The 17,219-nt window shown below is 42.6% G+C and overlaps 1 protein-coding gene across 1 annotated transcript in view; it reads left to right on the top strand.

Annotated features, from left to right (window-relative positions):
• The window catches only part of FBN1 (fibrillin 1), a 262,621-nt gene that overhangs the window by 161,982 nt on the left and 83,420 nt on the right, over positions 1–17,219 (top strand). The window contains exons 19-27 of the mRNA XM_084817119.1: positions 1,850–1,975; positions 3,288–3,407; positions 4,019–4,156; positions 5,554–5,604; positions 8,944–9,069; positions 10,856–11,083; positions 13,242–13,367; positions 14,364–14,492; positions 15,856–15,981. Of these exons, the coding sequence (XP_084673245.1) occupies positions 1,850–1,975; positions 3,288–3,407; positions 4,019–4,156; positions 5,554–5,604; positions 8,944–9,069; positions 10,856–11,083; positions 13,242–13,367; positions 14,364–14,492; positions 15,856–15,981 (1,170 nt within the window). The remainder of the gene's footprint in view (positions 1–1,849; positions 1,976–3,287; positions 3,408–4,018; positions 4,157–5,553; positions 5,605–8,943; positions 9,070–10,855; positions 11,084–13,241; positions 13,368–14,363; positions 14,493–15,855; positions 15,982–17,219) is intronic.

The following is a 17,219-nucleotide window of genomic DNA, read 5'->3' as shown; positions in this document are numbered from 1 at the left end:
AGAGGGACTGTGAGTGTTTCTGCCTTCAAACCAGTGTGTGGTTTGGCTTCTTGCTTGAGTCTCCTGCAGTTGTTTGCTTTGTAGGTAGTTTTCTATGTTGTACCTGCTCTTTTCCTGTGGCCACACTGTGGTCTGGATTGCTTAGATTGACTAGAGCTGGAGATGCGAGCTGGCATGTTCTGTCTTTGATTAGTGTGTAGGATCAGTTGACCTGTGCTCAGACTTTCCAGTTCTGTGCTGATTCAGTATTTTGCAGCATCTGTGATGTTATTCCAACAGTCTCCCAAAATGGGTCACTGACCTTCCTGCACTTCTACAAACTCTTCCTTTATGCCCCATTTTCAGATCACTATCCTGCTGTTGAGTTGAGAAAACCAAATATAGAGTGTGTCCTGATTCATCTGTTGGATCGCTAACATATTTGGGCAGCCCTATGATTGTCATAGTGGCGATGAAATCCTGAACATGGTAGTGCTATATTTAACAGTGTCTTGTACCAAATGAAGTGTTAGGTGGGATGTGGTGGGATGCCTACCCCACTGTAGTAGAGATGTAACCACACAAAGCACTCTGGGTCTTGTATTCTCCCCACTGCTGGTGCTTCCTTAAGCATGCTGCTTCAGTGTACTGCATGGCAGGACTTGCCCTTGGTAGGATGTATATAAACTGTGATTATGCACAAAACCACATGATTGCTACAGGTCTATCACCTATTTTCCATCGACTGGGGTGTAGATCTTGCCAAAAATCATTTTCAGCATTATTCATCACGTCTGGTAAGAATGTCCATCCTTGCTCATGGACTAAAAGTTCCTCTGTGTCATTCCTGTTTAAAAGAAGAATTATGTATCATGATCTTGCTTGAATACAAGAAATAAAGAAATGACACAAGTGGTTTAATACAAGAAATAGTGAACAGACACCAGTGCAAGCATTACTGCAATGCTTATGCCGGTCAGCTATCTCTCTGGTCCCCTTTAGATCTGTCCTTCTTTGTATGTGAGATTTTTTGGGGACTATCTGACTTCATATGGATGTACAAGCTGCAAAACTGTCAGTTTTAGCATAGACTGGGAAAGAACATGTGAGTCATTTGATCTGAAACTTAGTGCCTTAAGTAGACTGGAATGCTGTCCCCCCTTAAGAACATAAGGAATGCCCTGCTGGATCAGACCAAGGGTCCATCTAGTCCAGCATTCTGTTCATGCAGTGGCTAACCAGATGCCTATGGGAAACCCACAAGCAGGACATGAATGCAACAGCACCCTCCATCTTTTCAGGCAGTCATAATGGAGTCTAGCCTAACCATCCTGCTTCCTTTTTTTCTCCCACTTTGAAAGTATCCCACTACCTTCAAAACCATGCCATTTCCATTTTTCCCCCTCCCACTTCAGACATTGTTTAAACTATGATGTGGGAAGGGGAGAATTCTGGATCAAAGACCTTGGGATGATTGCATTCCAGCATCCAGCTGACCCAGGACTTGCATCTCATCCATGTCACATTAGAAAGAGTTGACCGTATCAGAAAAAATATACTTAATGTGCAATCCCATTTTGATGGCGCACAAGGTCTCTTGTTGCTGTTTCGGGTCACAGGGAAATATAAATTTTCCTGCCAAAGGCAGGAAGTTTGCATACTAGTGCCATAAACCACTAAAAGCTGTGATATTTGTTCCTTCTCCAGTGACTTCATATTTGATTTTAAACTGCAGCATTTCACTTACAGCACATAGAGAAACATCCCCATCAATGGAACATATCTGCTTGTAAAACATTTGTTTTATGGCTTCCCATGAGAACAAAATCTTCTTTAGTCTTCCTAATGACACTTCTCATTATTTTTACAGACATTGATGAATGTGCCTTGAATACATTGCTTTGTGACAATGGACAATGCAGGAACACCCCTGGAAGCTTCACTTGCACCTGCCCTAAGGGATTTGTATACAAGCCTGATCTACAAACATGTGAAGGTAACTGAAAACATCCCTTTTTATTACAGCTATTCTGAGTGCCTGGTGTGTGTTTTTTTAATCACCCTATCACTGGAGTTATATTTGGATCATATCATATGTAGATTTATTTGCCAACATTTGGGATAAATTCCATTTAAGGCAGAATGAAACCATTTTATTTTTATAAGGATGCCTCAGGACTGATACTTTTAAATTCAGCCCACTAAGCACAAAGCCTAAAGTAAGTCTCCTTTCCAAACAAAGAGTCGTCATTAGTTCCCTGAGAATTTGAAGATGAATGAGGTTACCCATTTTGAAATTATCCATTATAATTATATATATATATATACACACACACACACACACACACACATAAATGCATGTGTGTGTGTATACATACATATATATATATATATATGTATACACACACACACGTTTATGTGTGTATATACCACTCATGTATATATGTGTATACACACACATAATGGATAATGTCAAAATGGATGACGCCATTCACCTTCAAATTCTCAGGGAACAACATGTGTGCATATACACACAATAACGTGTGTGTGTGTGCGTGCGTGCGCGTGTACATACATATACATAGACATAGACATAGACATAGACATACATACAATTTGTGTTTCTAAAGAATATTCTGGGTGAGAATTTAGGTGCTGCTAACATTTTGAGAGTCAGTAGTAGAGAACAGAAAGAACTGGGGTCAAATCCCAGAGGAGTCATGGACACAACGTGCATCACTGAACACATTGCTTTCTCTCTGTGTTGGCTCCCCAGTTTTAAATGGGAATAGCAGTGATAAGCTTTGTAGGATTATTGCAGGAATGATTGAGATGAAGTGCCTTGAGACTTTGGGATAGACAATGTGCTATATGCATAAAGTGAATAGGCTTAACCTAAAATTATGTTATACAGATGCCTTGGTCTAGAACCCCACATAGGCTATGATAGATGCATGTTGTTCCTGTGTTTGCAGGTTGCCTTGTGTATAAGTTGAATATTATTGGATCACAGCAAATGGCTCGCTTGGAACAATAGTCTCTTGTTGTCACAGGAAAACATAATTTGCAAAGGCAGAAATTTTGGAGATCAGTGAACTGGAGCTATAATCATCCTGTGCCAGTGAATATGTAAACAAAACCAGCCAGGTGTTGGATTTCCCAGATGTGGATTTCTGAATCAGAACCACCATCTGAAAATCTCTGACTAAACAGAAAAAATATTTATATTCTAGATAACCAGATAGAAGGACACTACCTGAATCTTCAGTACCTCTGCTGGCCGTTAATTTTTATCATTTCTCTTCTAGATATTGATGAATGCGAATCCAGCCCCTGTGTTAATGGAGTGTGCAAAAATAATCCTGGCTCTTTTGCCTGCGAATGTTCCCCTGAAAGTTCTTTGGATGCAACAAAAACCATCTGCATTGGTAATGTATTCTTCTGACCTGTATTCTTTTTCAGCCATGTTCATTGGCTGGAAATGTCTTTAATATAATGCAGATTTCATATTCTATTACCAAGAAGCTTTTAAGAATAATACTGACATATTAGTTGAAAAGAATGTTAAGAGAGTATTTTCATAATTGATTCATAATTTTCCTTAAAAAAAGTGTTTATGCAGTATGCGTTCGTATTGCATTACAATTGCAGGAGAAATTCTACAATGAGTCAACAGAGAACAAAAGCCTGATCAGACATACTGAGCTGGGATGAAAAGAGACAACAACTTTATTAAGCCTCCCTAGTTTGGGGTTAGATTGCAAGGAATTGAACTTGATGGTGCCTGGCCCAACTGCTGCATTTGAATTGGGAGGAGAATGGCAAAAGACAGCAGCTAATGCAAGGATATTATCTTGTGAAAAATATGGAACTCAAGAGTTAGAGTAAGGTGTTGGTAACAATAATGACACTGTGATGGTTCTTATAAGGATAACTGAACTAGCATTCAGTTTTGCACATTGGATAAAGGTGTATGAGTCACTCATAATATATCACTATATGGCAGCGACTTATTTTTTGTTTTTATTTACCCTAATAGAGACTGTTAAAGGCACTTGTTGGCAGACCGCTGTGAATGGGAGATGTGAAGTTAATATCAATGGGGCTACTCTAAAATCTCAGTGCTGTTCCTCTCTTGGTGCTGCTTGGGGCAGTCCCTGTATTCCGTGTGAACGAGGTAAGTCCATTTTGCCATATCCTTGAAAAAGTATTATTTGGAGCAATACAAGAAAGCATCCAGCAGGAAGTGTATGATCGTCCCTCGAGTCCAACATTGGTGTGGCCGTGTCTTAATACAGTGCATGTTAAATTATTGTTTTAGTAGGAGAGTGCCAGGAAGTTTGGAGTCTTCCAGCTCTGCTTCTTCCATTTCAGTGGCTCGGCTCGGCTGCATACAGTGGTGCAGCTAGTTCATTTCTGACCCTGGACTTAATGGTCTTACCAGGGGGTGGGGGAACTTTAGACAGCCATGTGTATGACTTCAGTCGCAAAGCATACACCTGTCACCCGCCATTCCAGTGCTTTATAACTTCTTCTACATTCATGCTTACCAGCCCTGATTTTTTTAAAAAGGAATACCCAGAGCATGTGCAGTTTCACATTTCAAACTCACTTAAATCATAGTACTATCATGACTGCAGCAATAAACTGGAGTTTGCTTCTACTGCTCTGATGCTAAAGTCATTTACTTGGGAATAGGCATCTTTTTGTTGTAGAAAAGGATAATAAATTTTAAAAGTAAAAATAATAAAATGGGAGTACTATAGATATGTACATGCCTGTTGCCTGCTGGCTATAAGATTTTTTAAAAATAAGAAGTATGAAAGGACGTTGTGGTGAGCTGTGTCAGCTCTGGTGGGCCCTGGAATACCCATGCCAGCTTAGGTGCTGAAGCCGGCCTGCTTCCTCTGTGCCCCCATCACCTGCTACTTTCTGGGTGGTCATTTCAGGGTGAGGGGGGCTGTGGGTCCTTGGACTTTTGCCCTGCAGTCCAGCCATAGCTGCGCTGCTGACTGCATAAACTGGAGCTTAACAGAGAGAGATTTCAAAAGTTCTATATAATTCCTAAGTGTTATGATATTGATTATTATAATTAAAAGGAGATGTACATCACCTTGCAAATGCAGAGTACGCTAACAGGCACAAGTGGTATACACATAGCATACCTGCAGATTGAATAATGTGTGAAGAGGCTCTAAGCAAGCTTACCACAAACTTATCATGAAGAGGTGTGATTAGCCCTTCCATAATTTCACTTTGTATTTGGAAGCAAGGAATCGCTGCAGAAAGAGGGACAGTACAATTCTATTCATATTTACTTAGGAGCAAACCTGATTAAACACAGTGGGACACACATCCAAATAAAGATGTTGAGTATTGCACTGATAATCACTGTTGTGTTCCTTTGTTCATGCTGTAACCCCTTTCCTTCATTGTTATTACTCATTTAATTGTGATTACTTAGGATGTCTTCATGCAAAGAAGGTCTAGGTTGGGTTTCAGATGCACTTTCATGTTCAGCTAAACAAATCTGAGTTTGGGACTGCACTGTTCTCTTTTGCTTTTCTTTTATAGATCCAATCTGTGCAAAAGGATACTCAAGAATAAGTGGAACTTTATGTGAAGGTATGTAGTGCTGCACTGGAACAAGAAACACGATGTCAGTGGAGAAACAAATATTCCGGCAGCATTTGTCACATTTCTGTGGAAAACCATATCATCTAACTAGTCCTTAGAACCCTTCCATTTACTTCATAAAAACTACAGCAGGGTAAACAGGTTCAATGATAATCAAAATACTGATGAGAGAAAGCGACTGTATAGGCATTCAGATTAGTATACTCTTAGCAATATACCTTTGCCAATTGGAATTTTTCTAGTAGAGCAACTTTCTCTGAAATTTATCTCTTGTAATGGTGAATGTTAACCATAATGAAACATGTCACAATAATTGAGATTGTGGCATAGAAATAGGACCTTAGCATTATAATTAAGTACACCGGAAAAAAATGTTCCAGAAAAAATTGGTCAAAATCCAATGTAAACATTTATTTTAGCCATGGTCAAAGTAATGAAGGGCCAATTCACATGTTGGTAATGTTGGCAAGGAGAGGTGCGTACTGGAGCATGAGCTCCCTCTCATGTTATCTGTTGTTCATAGGGAGTTACATGCAAATTGAGTGCACAGATGTCTCTATACACAATGGCCCCAACTTCTGAAAAAGGATAATGAAAATTAGGAGTATTGTGCATGCAGATATATGGATGTGTGTCTGATCCACATATGTACCTGGCATGGTAGTGGACACACATGTGGGCCTGCACTCAACCATACTTAGAACATTGTTTGATTTATCAAGGCTACAATCCTTAAATCCCAAGTCAGTGAATACAAGACTATAATTCATAGAACTGGGAAAGGTGCTGAAGCTCATGTAGTCCCACACCCCACCATAAGAGAGGATGATGCTCACCTGAATACCTTTCTGTTCCTGCAAGATTAACAGTAATCCAGACAGTAGCATTCCTCAGAACACTCTAGGGGAGAAGGGTGTGTCACAAATTACAGTGTTATACCCTGGGTTCCAAAAGATCTAGAATGTGTTGTTAACAACTCTTTTAAGGCTGTAGATCATGGATGGGGAACCTCTGATTGCCTGGAGGTTCGCGATCCAGCTTGTGGAGGGTTGGGCTCCCTCTGTGGGCTCCTCCCCAAGTCCCACCCCCTGGCCTGGAGGTGACTGTGGAATTGGGGAGGAGTCAGGGAGGGAATCCCCTTGTTTTCTCCTATCTGTGGCCATGCCCTCTGATGTCATTCTGCCCATGAAGAGCTGGGTGGAGGTCAGTTGGCCCCTCCCCCAAAACTGGTTCCCGTGTAGATTATACCTCTTTCTTGCCTATATCTTGTATATGATGTGAAAGTGTCACTGCCCTGGGAAAGTAGCCATGGAAGGTGGGTGGGGAAGAGCTGACAAAAGTCCTTTGAGGGCTGTGAGGAATATATATGTACTGGGGGACAGAGGAAGCCAGAATATCAAGTTCTTGTGCCCAGTGGAGGCGGGTGGCTTCGATGTCAGTGGGGTCTGAATCTGCTCCAGGTTTCAGTCAGAACCAGTCAGAACTGTAAAGGAGCTATCCAAGGATAGCTTGGATAGCTCCTTTAGAGTTCTGACTGGTTCTGACTGAAACCCAGAGCAGATCCACTGCCCCACTGACATCGGGCTCACCAGCCTCCACTGCTTGTGGCAGTGACAGATACACCTGGGGCTGGGGAGCAGGAGATTAAGCAGAAATCCTTGCTGAGGAAGTGAATCGATAACAAGCAGATGGGTTTCAGTCAGAACCAGTCAGTGGTGGGTGCATGGAAGGTAGTCAGGAGAAGGGGCCAAGGAAGTCCCCTCCGCTCTGAAGAGTGGTGGACATCGAAGGAGGTTAAAGGAGTGCTCTCTCTATACTTGGCTTTTTTGTAAAGCCTGCCTTTTGCTGAGGCTGTATGCCCTGTCCTTTGCCTCTCCCCTCTCTGTTGGAGTCATGTCCTTTACCATTTCCTTTCCTTCTGTCATTTGCTGATTTGAGCGGCAGTTGGAGGCTGTGCTGAGTAGCCATATCTGCTGGTTGAATGCATGATAGCTAAATGACAGCCAAAGTCCTGTCCATTATTCGCTTTCTCTAATTTCCAAGAGCTCCATACTGTATTGGATCATTGTGACTAATACAACCTGACATGACACAGCAGCTGAAGTATTTGAAAAACAAATTATTCCCATATGTATCTTCTAATAACATTTTTTTAAAAGAAGAACAAGGAGGAACAATCCAACACCCCCCCCGATCCCCAACCTTGTCCCTAGTCACATTTCTTGCTTGCCAAATAATGACCAATATTTTGGATGTGTTTCTACCACAGATCCACTATACGTAACTTATCTGACCTCAAGGGAGGAAAAAATGTTGCCCCACCTATTCAGATCGCAAGGGAAGGCTCAGAACATTTTTCAGTGCTCAGAAATGGAAAGTTATTCTTCCAAGATAGTAGTCACAGGATTTCATATGGATTGATTCTAAGTATTTGTCAGCACCCAGTTATCTCTGAAACATATTAAGAAAAATGCACCAAAGAGAGCTATGCTGGTCCACAAGAATAAAAAAATCCAAAATCCTCAGTTGGGCAATACCTTTAGTAGGCCCAGCCAAAATTTCACAAAAATGTACAAGCTTTTGAGTTCTTCAGAACTATTTCTCAGGGTAGGTGGTACAAAAAGTAGGTGATTCTGCTGAATGAAGAATTCTGGAGAACTTGAAATCTTACACATTTTTGTGGAATTTTGGTTGGTCTTAATAAAGGTATTGCCCAACTGTGGATTTTGGACAATTATTTCTGATTCACTATCCACTACTTCCTTCATATGGATAGAGCCCTTTAGGATTAGCAATAATCCTAATGGTTTAGTATATAACCCCACCCAGAAATGTTTGCTTTAGTTGCAAATATCCCCTTTCTCCCCCACCAGAATCACCAACTCCAGAATACAGTTCATCTGTACTGCTGGTTGCTATCTTAGCTTCTTTTTTTGTGTCTCCCCTCCACCCTCCTAGGGCTATATATATAGGCAAGTTATTTTCCTGGCTGTAGGGAAATGAAGTTAAACCTGTCTATGGCAAAACACAGTTAATGTTAAAGTTCTTAAAAAGCAACACATTTCCAAAAGTGAGTATTGAGTAGGTTCTTGGGACATCTACTGTCCCAAGAATTACAAATGTGCCTGCTTAGAGAGGCTGTGCAGCCCAAAGTATATAAGTTTTATGAGTTTCTTTTAGCTTTGAATACAGCTTGTGGACCACTTCAAACCAAAATGTACAACTTCAAAACCAAAACAAATGTGCATGTAGAGACTGCCTAGTACGATGGAAGCATTAGACTCCTCTGTGCCTCTGCTGACATTTTTTTTTTTTTCAAACAAACAGATGTCAACGAGTGTGAAGTGTTTCCTGGAGTGTGCACAAATGGACAGTGTGTCAATACTTTGGGATCCTTTGTTTGCCAGTGTCCCAATGGAATGACTTTGGATGCAACTGGACGGAGGTGTATTGGTAAGCCTTAAGGGACTTTGGTCCCGGTCTAATAAGCTGTGATTAAAACCTCTGGCTCCAAAGCTCAGCCAGGGCTTCGTGTTGTGCAAGTGCTCTTCTGTGAACCAAGAGATCATCTGCAGTAGTTCTGAAGAAAACAGCAACGTACTGGATTCGGGATCAGGCTATCTGGAAGCAAGTCCCATTGATTTCAGGGAGGCTTACTTCCAAGGAAGACTGCAGAACTGAAGCCTTGCAGCCTACCTTGATGCAGCTAGTGTGATGTCTTGCCTTGGAGGTGGAATGGGCTAATCGTTATTCCTTTTCTTGTGGAGATGACTCCTGTAAGAACTGAGGGATGGACCAGAGATGCAGTGGTACATGAGGGAGCTCTGAGCCTCTGTGCCTGCATCTAACTTCTTCTGCCTGTCTTGTTGCCCAAGGAGAGGTGGGTTGTTGTTGGGGAAATGGCAGATGCCCATTTGAAAGGGGAGAGGAAGAGAGAGAGAAGGAGAATACCTCATCTAAAATGGTGCCTGATTAATCAGGGGCCCTTTTTTAATCCTTTGAAAGTTTACACTGGGTTTCTTTAAAATTCCTCTTGCTCAGTTCATAACGGCTACCCTCTCTTCATAAGACTGGGAGCATTACCTTGCCACTTGAAAAGCAGAGTCCTTTATCTATTCATAACCTCCCTTTGGATCATGTGGATGCAGAAGACAAGGGATTGGGGGTATCTGCAGAGTGGGTGAGGGTCTCTTCCTTTAGCAGAGGATCAGAACAGACCCTCCAGACTGCCACAGGCTGAGGACCTGGGCTAACCTTATGCTACTAAGGAATATCAGTAGCAGCAAAGAGCAGGACACAGGTGCAGTCCTTGGCCAGTTGGGAGAGGCAGTCTGGGTGACTGAAGGAACCCTCCAACCCAGCAAAAGCCCCCATGGTGATTTTTGGACTGAAGGTAGTGTGTGAGTTTGCTATGTTCCAAGAGATCTCAGAATGCCACACTGGCCTTCCGAGGGACCCCTTGTCTGCTGGATTCCAGGAGCCACCAGATAAGGGGATTTGATTCTGAGGATGCCAGTCCTGTATCCTGAGAGCTTTTGAGAGGTGTTGCTGGCCGACCTAGGGTCTTGTTGCCTGCCAGGTGAGGAATTCACAGGAGAAAGGGGGATAAAAACCCTCCTTGCTCCTTTCCTATCTCAGCTTCCATGTTCCCAGTTGTGTTGATATACAGTCCAGTTTCAGCATTCTTTTACGGCCTTGCATCACACTTTTTCACAACCAAGAGATGGAACCAAGGAGAGAGACCATTGCAGATAGGGTCAGTTCTCAGTGGCTCCCAACAAGTTATATGGGACAAAGTGAACAGTTGCTATCAGCAAGACATTGGAGGGAGGGGCAAAATCTTCTTGGCATTAGGAAACTGGGTTTAATTAGTATAGAGGGCAAGTTTGGGATGTCATTGGGTGTACCTACTTGCTTTCCCCCAAATGATCAATGGCAACCATTCACTCCTATGAGGAAAGTAAAAAACTGCAAATTGGGACACTGTCATGGTGGAATCAAAATATGCCCATGACGCTGTGTGGCTCAGCCTCCACTAAGAGAGATCCAATGGAGGAAGGCACTTTATACCCTTCCAGGAGTATCTGCATTATACAAGCTCCCTATCCCTCTTTCCATACTATACTGACTATTGGACTGGGTTCCTGTATTTCATCGTTTTCATATGGGGTGGATTCCACTATCCTGATGTCACAAATACCCATTTTCTATCCACTGATTGCTAAAATAACTCCAATAGATATTCGCTTAGAGATGTGCTACTTGAAACACGATGATGAAGACTGCACATCGCCGATACGGGGGCGGCATCGGCTGGATGCTTGCTGCTGTTCTGTTGGAGCAGCCTGGGGCCCTGACTGTGATGAATGTCCCACAAGGGCAACACCTGAATATGAAGCACTTTGCCCAAGAGGGCCTGGATTTTCTACCAGAGTAGAGTTTATAAATGGAAAACCATTCTTCAAAGGTATGTAACATGACTGCTGATGCTGAGAAAAATTATGAGGAATGGATTTGCTTAGTTACTGCTTTCTTAGGGCCAAACTACAAACTAGGCCCAGAATAGGGTCCTACACTTTATTGTGCTTGTATTTACTATATTTAGGGAGCAATCCTATGGCTGCTAGATAGCAGCTAGACATCCATAGGATATGTTGTTTTCCGGGAACCGACCTCCCCCCACTTCTGCGCTGCCTCGGAGACAGTGCAGAACAGCCTGGTCTTCCATGCTCGCAAGAGGAGTGTGGAGCAGCTGAAAAGGGGCGTGGCTGGGGGGCATTCCAGGGCGGGGAGGGCGTAAATGCCTGTACAACACATCCTATGTGTCATACAGCAGCCTCCTTCCCCGCTCTGTCCTCCTACGGCTAGACAGCTGCAATTGGCTGTCTAGCCAAAAATGCAGGGCAGGAGGAGCATGGAGGGAATGATCCCCTCCGTGCTTCTCCTGCCCTGCTTTGGATAGGCAGTTGCCTCTGAGTTCGGAGGTGGCCGCCTATCTGGATAGGATTGCACCCTTAATCTATCGTACTTACTGTATTTAATTCTATTTAATTGATTTCATTGTGGTTTGTTTTGTATTTATGAACTATGTTGCCCTGAGAGCTTCAGCTGTAAGGCAACTCACAAGGTGAATGAATGAATGAATGAATGAGGGTTTTAAAAAAACTGATAGCACGATGGAGAGGGGGCCAATTTTCATTATCAGGACTACAGTACACAGGGAGGGGATATTTCACTCTTCCCAGCTGCAACCCCGGTTAAAATTAGCATTACAAAAAATTACTATTTATTTATTTATTTATTTATTTATTTTATTTAGAATTATTTCTAGGCCATCTTTAAGGGTGGAACCCTCCCAGTGCCAAATGCTTGTGTAGACTTAACATATTCAGGAATTGAGGTTTAGTGAAGTTGCAGACTCTGTCTCATGTGAGAATTGTAACAAAGGTATAACAGTTATCACAGGTATAAAGATGAAACTGGAGCTTGGCTCTACCAATCCCAGGTGCTTGTAATCAGTTTCCTGTCCCCTGTCCTGTTGTGTAATTTGACAGTGGCAGAGCAACTATAGCTCCTTTGTGCACTTCTGTTTCTTTGCCTCCCAGTATTCTTCCTGAGTAGTTGGACATGGGAGGATGCTCCAGGCCCTGACACAGTCTTCCCATTTCCACAGAGAGAGAAGCTCACATATGTTCTTGCTTGCTATTTTGGGCTCTGAAAAGCCCATATCCAGCAGTCAGGGAGCCTTGAAGGCTTCTTCCCTGGTCTGTCTCTGAAGAGCCTACACATGATGGGAGCTGGAAGAGAGTCCAGGGATAAGAAGGATAAGGGATGTGCTTATGAATAATAGCTCTCCTGTGGTCCAAATAGGTGTGTTGGTCTGTAATGAGCCCATCATAACTGTTTGCTTTAGTTTACCCTTTTTAAAGAATGGAATGTGACTAGACTGAAAACATCAGAAATTGGCTCCTAATAAATTCTTAAAGAACCTATCATTGCTCCCAACACGAATGTTAACCTTTCTCACTGAATTAACTAAATTAACTCAGTATTTAGGAATCTTTACAAGAAGAGGTATAAGACATGACCAGAAGGTATTTTAGAGGAGAGACCAACCCCCAACAAGAAAGAACAGGCATTGGCAGCACAGTGCTGTGTATGTTTAGTCAGAACTAAGCACCACTGTGTTCAGTGGGGTTTTCTCCCTAGTGAGTATGCTTAGGATTACAACCTAAGTTTCTAGCTCTCATGGTCATAGATTAAAATAAAACTCAAGAACAGATGTGCTAGTTGCTGAGAAATTAGTCAGACATCATATCCAGTGACCAGAGGTACAGAGATGTGATCTGCGTCTGTCATGGAAAAGATAAAAGAAAGGTACTGTACTTTGTAAAGACATCATCTAATGAATGGGAGGTCATCTTCACAGAAGTATTACAGAAATGCTAAACATTTTTATAATTGGAGCGCTCAGATGAGTGCATTGCATCCACTGAAGTGCAGTTATTAAAAGGCTTAAAAATTATACCCTTAACTGTCATGAAATCATAGGTAACTGCATTATTTATTTTATTTCTTCTATTATTTCTGTTAATATTTATTTTTCTTTTATGTGTCTGTCTTAGATATTAATGAATGCAAAATGATTCCAAGCCTTTGCACCTATGGAAAATGCAGAAACACCATTGGCAGTTTCCGATGTAAATGCGACAGTGGGTTTGCACTCGATTCTGAAGAGAGGAACTGTACAGGTAAATTCCTTGGCTTGCAGCATACATGATTATCACAGAATCATTTGCATGCAACCCCCTTACAAGATACGCTATCTGCCACAGGTCTCCTTTCTTAGATTCTGCCACCACTCTGTTATTACTCCTTGGTCAGTGAGGTGCAGAGAAATCTCACAGCCTCCGGGACTTTTCAGTAGAGAGGGGAACAGCCAGCCGAGGTTCTTGATGTTGCTGGGAACAATCAGCCCATTTCCCCACTTGTAGATCAGCATCTTGGCAAATGGCAGTGTTTCCAAGGAAGCAGCCAATCTCCAGTATTCCAGTTAGAAAATTTCTATTTAACAATGAGAAAGATAAAGCTCGGAGAGAAGTAAGTAGAGTTCAGGGTAAAATTAATGTAAGCAATTATCTAGCTAACCTAAGCAGAGTAAGCTACAAATTCCACTTATTTGCTGGAATTGCAAGGATCTTCACGATGTTCAGGTGAAGACAAAACTGTTTGAGATCACCCCATCTTTATCTTGGGAATTGTGAGGGTAGATGATTGATGGCTTGAGGAAGCCTAACCAATAGGAAGGTGACATGAGACAGCACGTGTGTCACATATTCAGAGTGTCTTGGAGATGGGCACTTATGGGCAGGTATGTCCTGGCCTAGGTAGGAGGGAGAGGTGAGAAGTCGATGTCATTTCCTTGCTGCAAGACTAGGTAGTTGTTTAGTGCCTAAGCCTTGCCATTGTGGATTCAGATGAAGTGCAGGGAAATGCATCCTGGCCTAATATCAGAGAAACAGAGCCCTTGGTCTTGGAAATGTTTAAAGGGTCAGCTAAGGTCTGTGCAGACCGCCATACAGTGATATTATCTGAAAATGTAAATGGAACGTTGTACCTGTAACTGCACTTCTAAAATGTACATTTTTAATAGTTTTAATATTTATTTGTTAACCAAGAACATTAGTTTTAAAAAAACAAACATATATGCTTGCATTTGAAATATTTTTTTTTCTTTTAATTTGTAGATATTGATGAATGTCGCATCTCCCCTGATCTGTGTGGCCAGGGGCTCTGTATCAACACCCCTGGGGATTTCCACTGTGAATGTTTCGAGGGCTACGAAAGTGGATTTATGATGATGAAAAATTGCATGGGTATGTTACTCGGGGCATATTTGCATTGGGGCACAAATCCAGTCTTGTGAGATCACTGCTGTTCTAGGAATTGCTCGGGCTGGTTTGCATGTGGCCCCCGTTTTTATTGCAACTGTTGTGAAAAGGCAGGGTGTGCGAAGGGAGAGTCACTTTAGACATTTACAGTCTTTGTTTCCTACATCTAATGGGGATTGAGCTAGTTTTTGGATTTGCAAAACCTCATTAGCCAGTTCAGTTTTGTGGATCTAGGGAGTTTATCTTGAACTATCAGAGTTCAAAAGTTGGGTGGGGGAATGGAGCATGGTTAAAAAGATGCTAGTTCTTGGTCTGCATCCACTCAAAAGATTGTTATTCCAGCATAGTCTACATTCATAGGGTTTGTGCTTGAGACTTTTCAATTTAAAATAATGAAAAGTAACTGTTGTTACTTAGCTTGATTTGAAGGCTGGTCCCTAAGCGGTAGCTTTGGTTTCACCCCAAGAATAAATCTGATGCCTTTTAATAATATCCGTTCACAGAGGACAGTGGTTCTTAGCTCATCTGCAAGATTTCCATCTTGCATATTTCAGCACTGTCTCCCCTACTGCGATGAGCTCTGATTAGTAACAGCTCTTATAATACTACATGATGTCACCTTGATGTCGTTATGGGTGTAAATGTAAGTGTGGCAGCAGAGTTCACTTTCAAACAGGTCCATAGCTGGTATACTGTAAAAGTGTTTCCATGTCGGAAATGCATAATGTATGATCTGACCCACAGGAGTGGGCTTGTGGGGGCTGTTGTCTTCTGTCCATGGTGGATCTGTGCTTGTGGTAAAGGGGTACTATGATAATTCTCCTTTACCCTCCCTTCTTTGAGATATAGTAGGCTCCTATCCAGATTCCTACCACACACTCAACATTCAGCCTCTCTTTATTGCTGTGGTTCAAAGCTGACTGCTGCATGGTGATCAAATCAGCAGATCTAGATGGGCGGAGACAGCACATCTGAGTGGAGAGGGAAATGGCCAGGAGAAAGCAGAGAGCCAGGCAGAGGGAATCAAGAAAACCACCCACTGGGTAGGGGAGGAATACCAGTTGTGAGGGCTGTCTGTGGGAGTGGGGTTGAGGTATTTGGGAAGAGATAATGTCTCTTGTGGGATGGAGAGAGAAAGAAACAGCAGCTGGAAGATGGTTAGAACAGTTACTGGCAAAAGAGGAAGAGATGCTTGGGGAGGAGATGCATTGGTTTGCATGCGGAGTTCCAAAGGTCAAGTAAACACTTGGCTCAACACCACCACTCATTTCAATGTCTCTAACATGCTGACACTGTAGGCTCTAACATGCATTATTCCCCCCTTCTCCTTTTTGTTCTGTTTTTACAGACATTGATGAATGTGAAAGAAATCCTCTGTTGTGCCGAGGTGGTGTTTGCCTAAACACTGAAGGAAGCTTCAAATGCGATTGTCCTCCGGGTCATCAGTTGGCAACAAACATTTCTGCCTGTATAGGTAGGGTATACAGCCCTTGTACTAACGTCCACTGTATTCTCAGTGTTCTACATTTGCATGCCCTTGATCTGCTCAGAAGGCACAGCAGTACGTGGCACACACAGCACAGGGCCTGCTCTGCTGGCACTGTGCCTCTTAATATGCACAGCATTTTTCATTGCTTAAAAAAATCCTCTTGAATAAGGTGTGCAAGCACTGCCATTATTAGTCATCTTCATGCACAGGATAGAATCCCAGAAATATAGGTCTCGTCCCAACCCCACACCAGGAAATGATATCTGGATAATTTAAAACAATGTTGGATCTTTACAGGTATTGCTTCTCAAACTCTAAATTTCCCATGCTCGAGCATCTACTCCTGTTTAACAACAACAACAACAACAACAACAACAACGTGTTCAAAGCACTTCACATGCATTTATTTATTAATTAAATTTTTATACCACCCAACAGCCAAAGCATTATCTAATCATACTCCTTACAGCAAACCTATAACGCCAGTGCAGAACAACCTGCTACTGCTGTCTGCTGTCAGATGTCTCCCAATTTTCTCTTTTCCCCACTAGCAGTGTTCAGTGGCTGAATGTGCCTTACTGTGTTAGGCTGCAGGCACAGGGCTGGTGAGAAGCTGCGATGGTGCAGCTTGGCTTGGCTGACTGCTCTCAGTAAGCCTTTTGGCAAGAGGATATTACACAGTCAAGCATAATTTTAACAAGTTTCAATACATTAATTGATATTTGAACCTGAAGGAATTCCAGGTTTAATCACTGCATTGTTTAAATGCATCCTAAAGGCCCCTTACCACCTGATTGCAGATTCTGTGGTGACTGCATCTTCAAAGCAAAATGCTGAACAGACTAAGGGAGCAATACTATGGCCGCTAGTCAGCAGCTAGACGGCTACAGGATATGTGGTTTTCTGGGAACTGACCTTGGAGCCCATGCTCTGGGGTTGGTTCCTGGAGAACCGACCTTTCCCCGCAGAATGGTCCCATGATCCGCTCTCGGAAGAGGAGCATGGAGTGGCCAGAACGGGGCGTTCCGGGGTGGGGAAGGCGGAAATGCCAGTATGACACATCCTATGTGTCATCCGGCAGCCTCCTCCCCCGCTCTGCCTTCCCACGGCTGGACAGCTGAAATTGGCGTCTAGCCGCAGATGCAGGGCAGGAGAAGCACGGAGGGAACGATCCCCTCCATGCTTCTGCTGCTCTGCATTGGATAGGTGGTCGCCTCCAAATT

Source organism: Heloderma suspectum, chromosome 11 (genome assembly GCF_057233095.1).
Source record: "Heloderma suspectum isolate Gila_16-S chromosome 11, 16-S_ref, whole genome shotgun sequence".
NCBI lineage: Eukaryota > Metazoa > Chordata > Lepidosauria > Squamata > Helodermatidae > Heloderma > Heloderma suspectum.
Note: the sequence above shows the minus strand (reverse complement) of the source record. Positions and strands in the feature narration are given on the sequence as shown.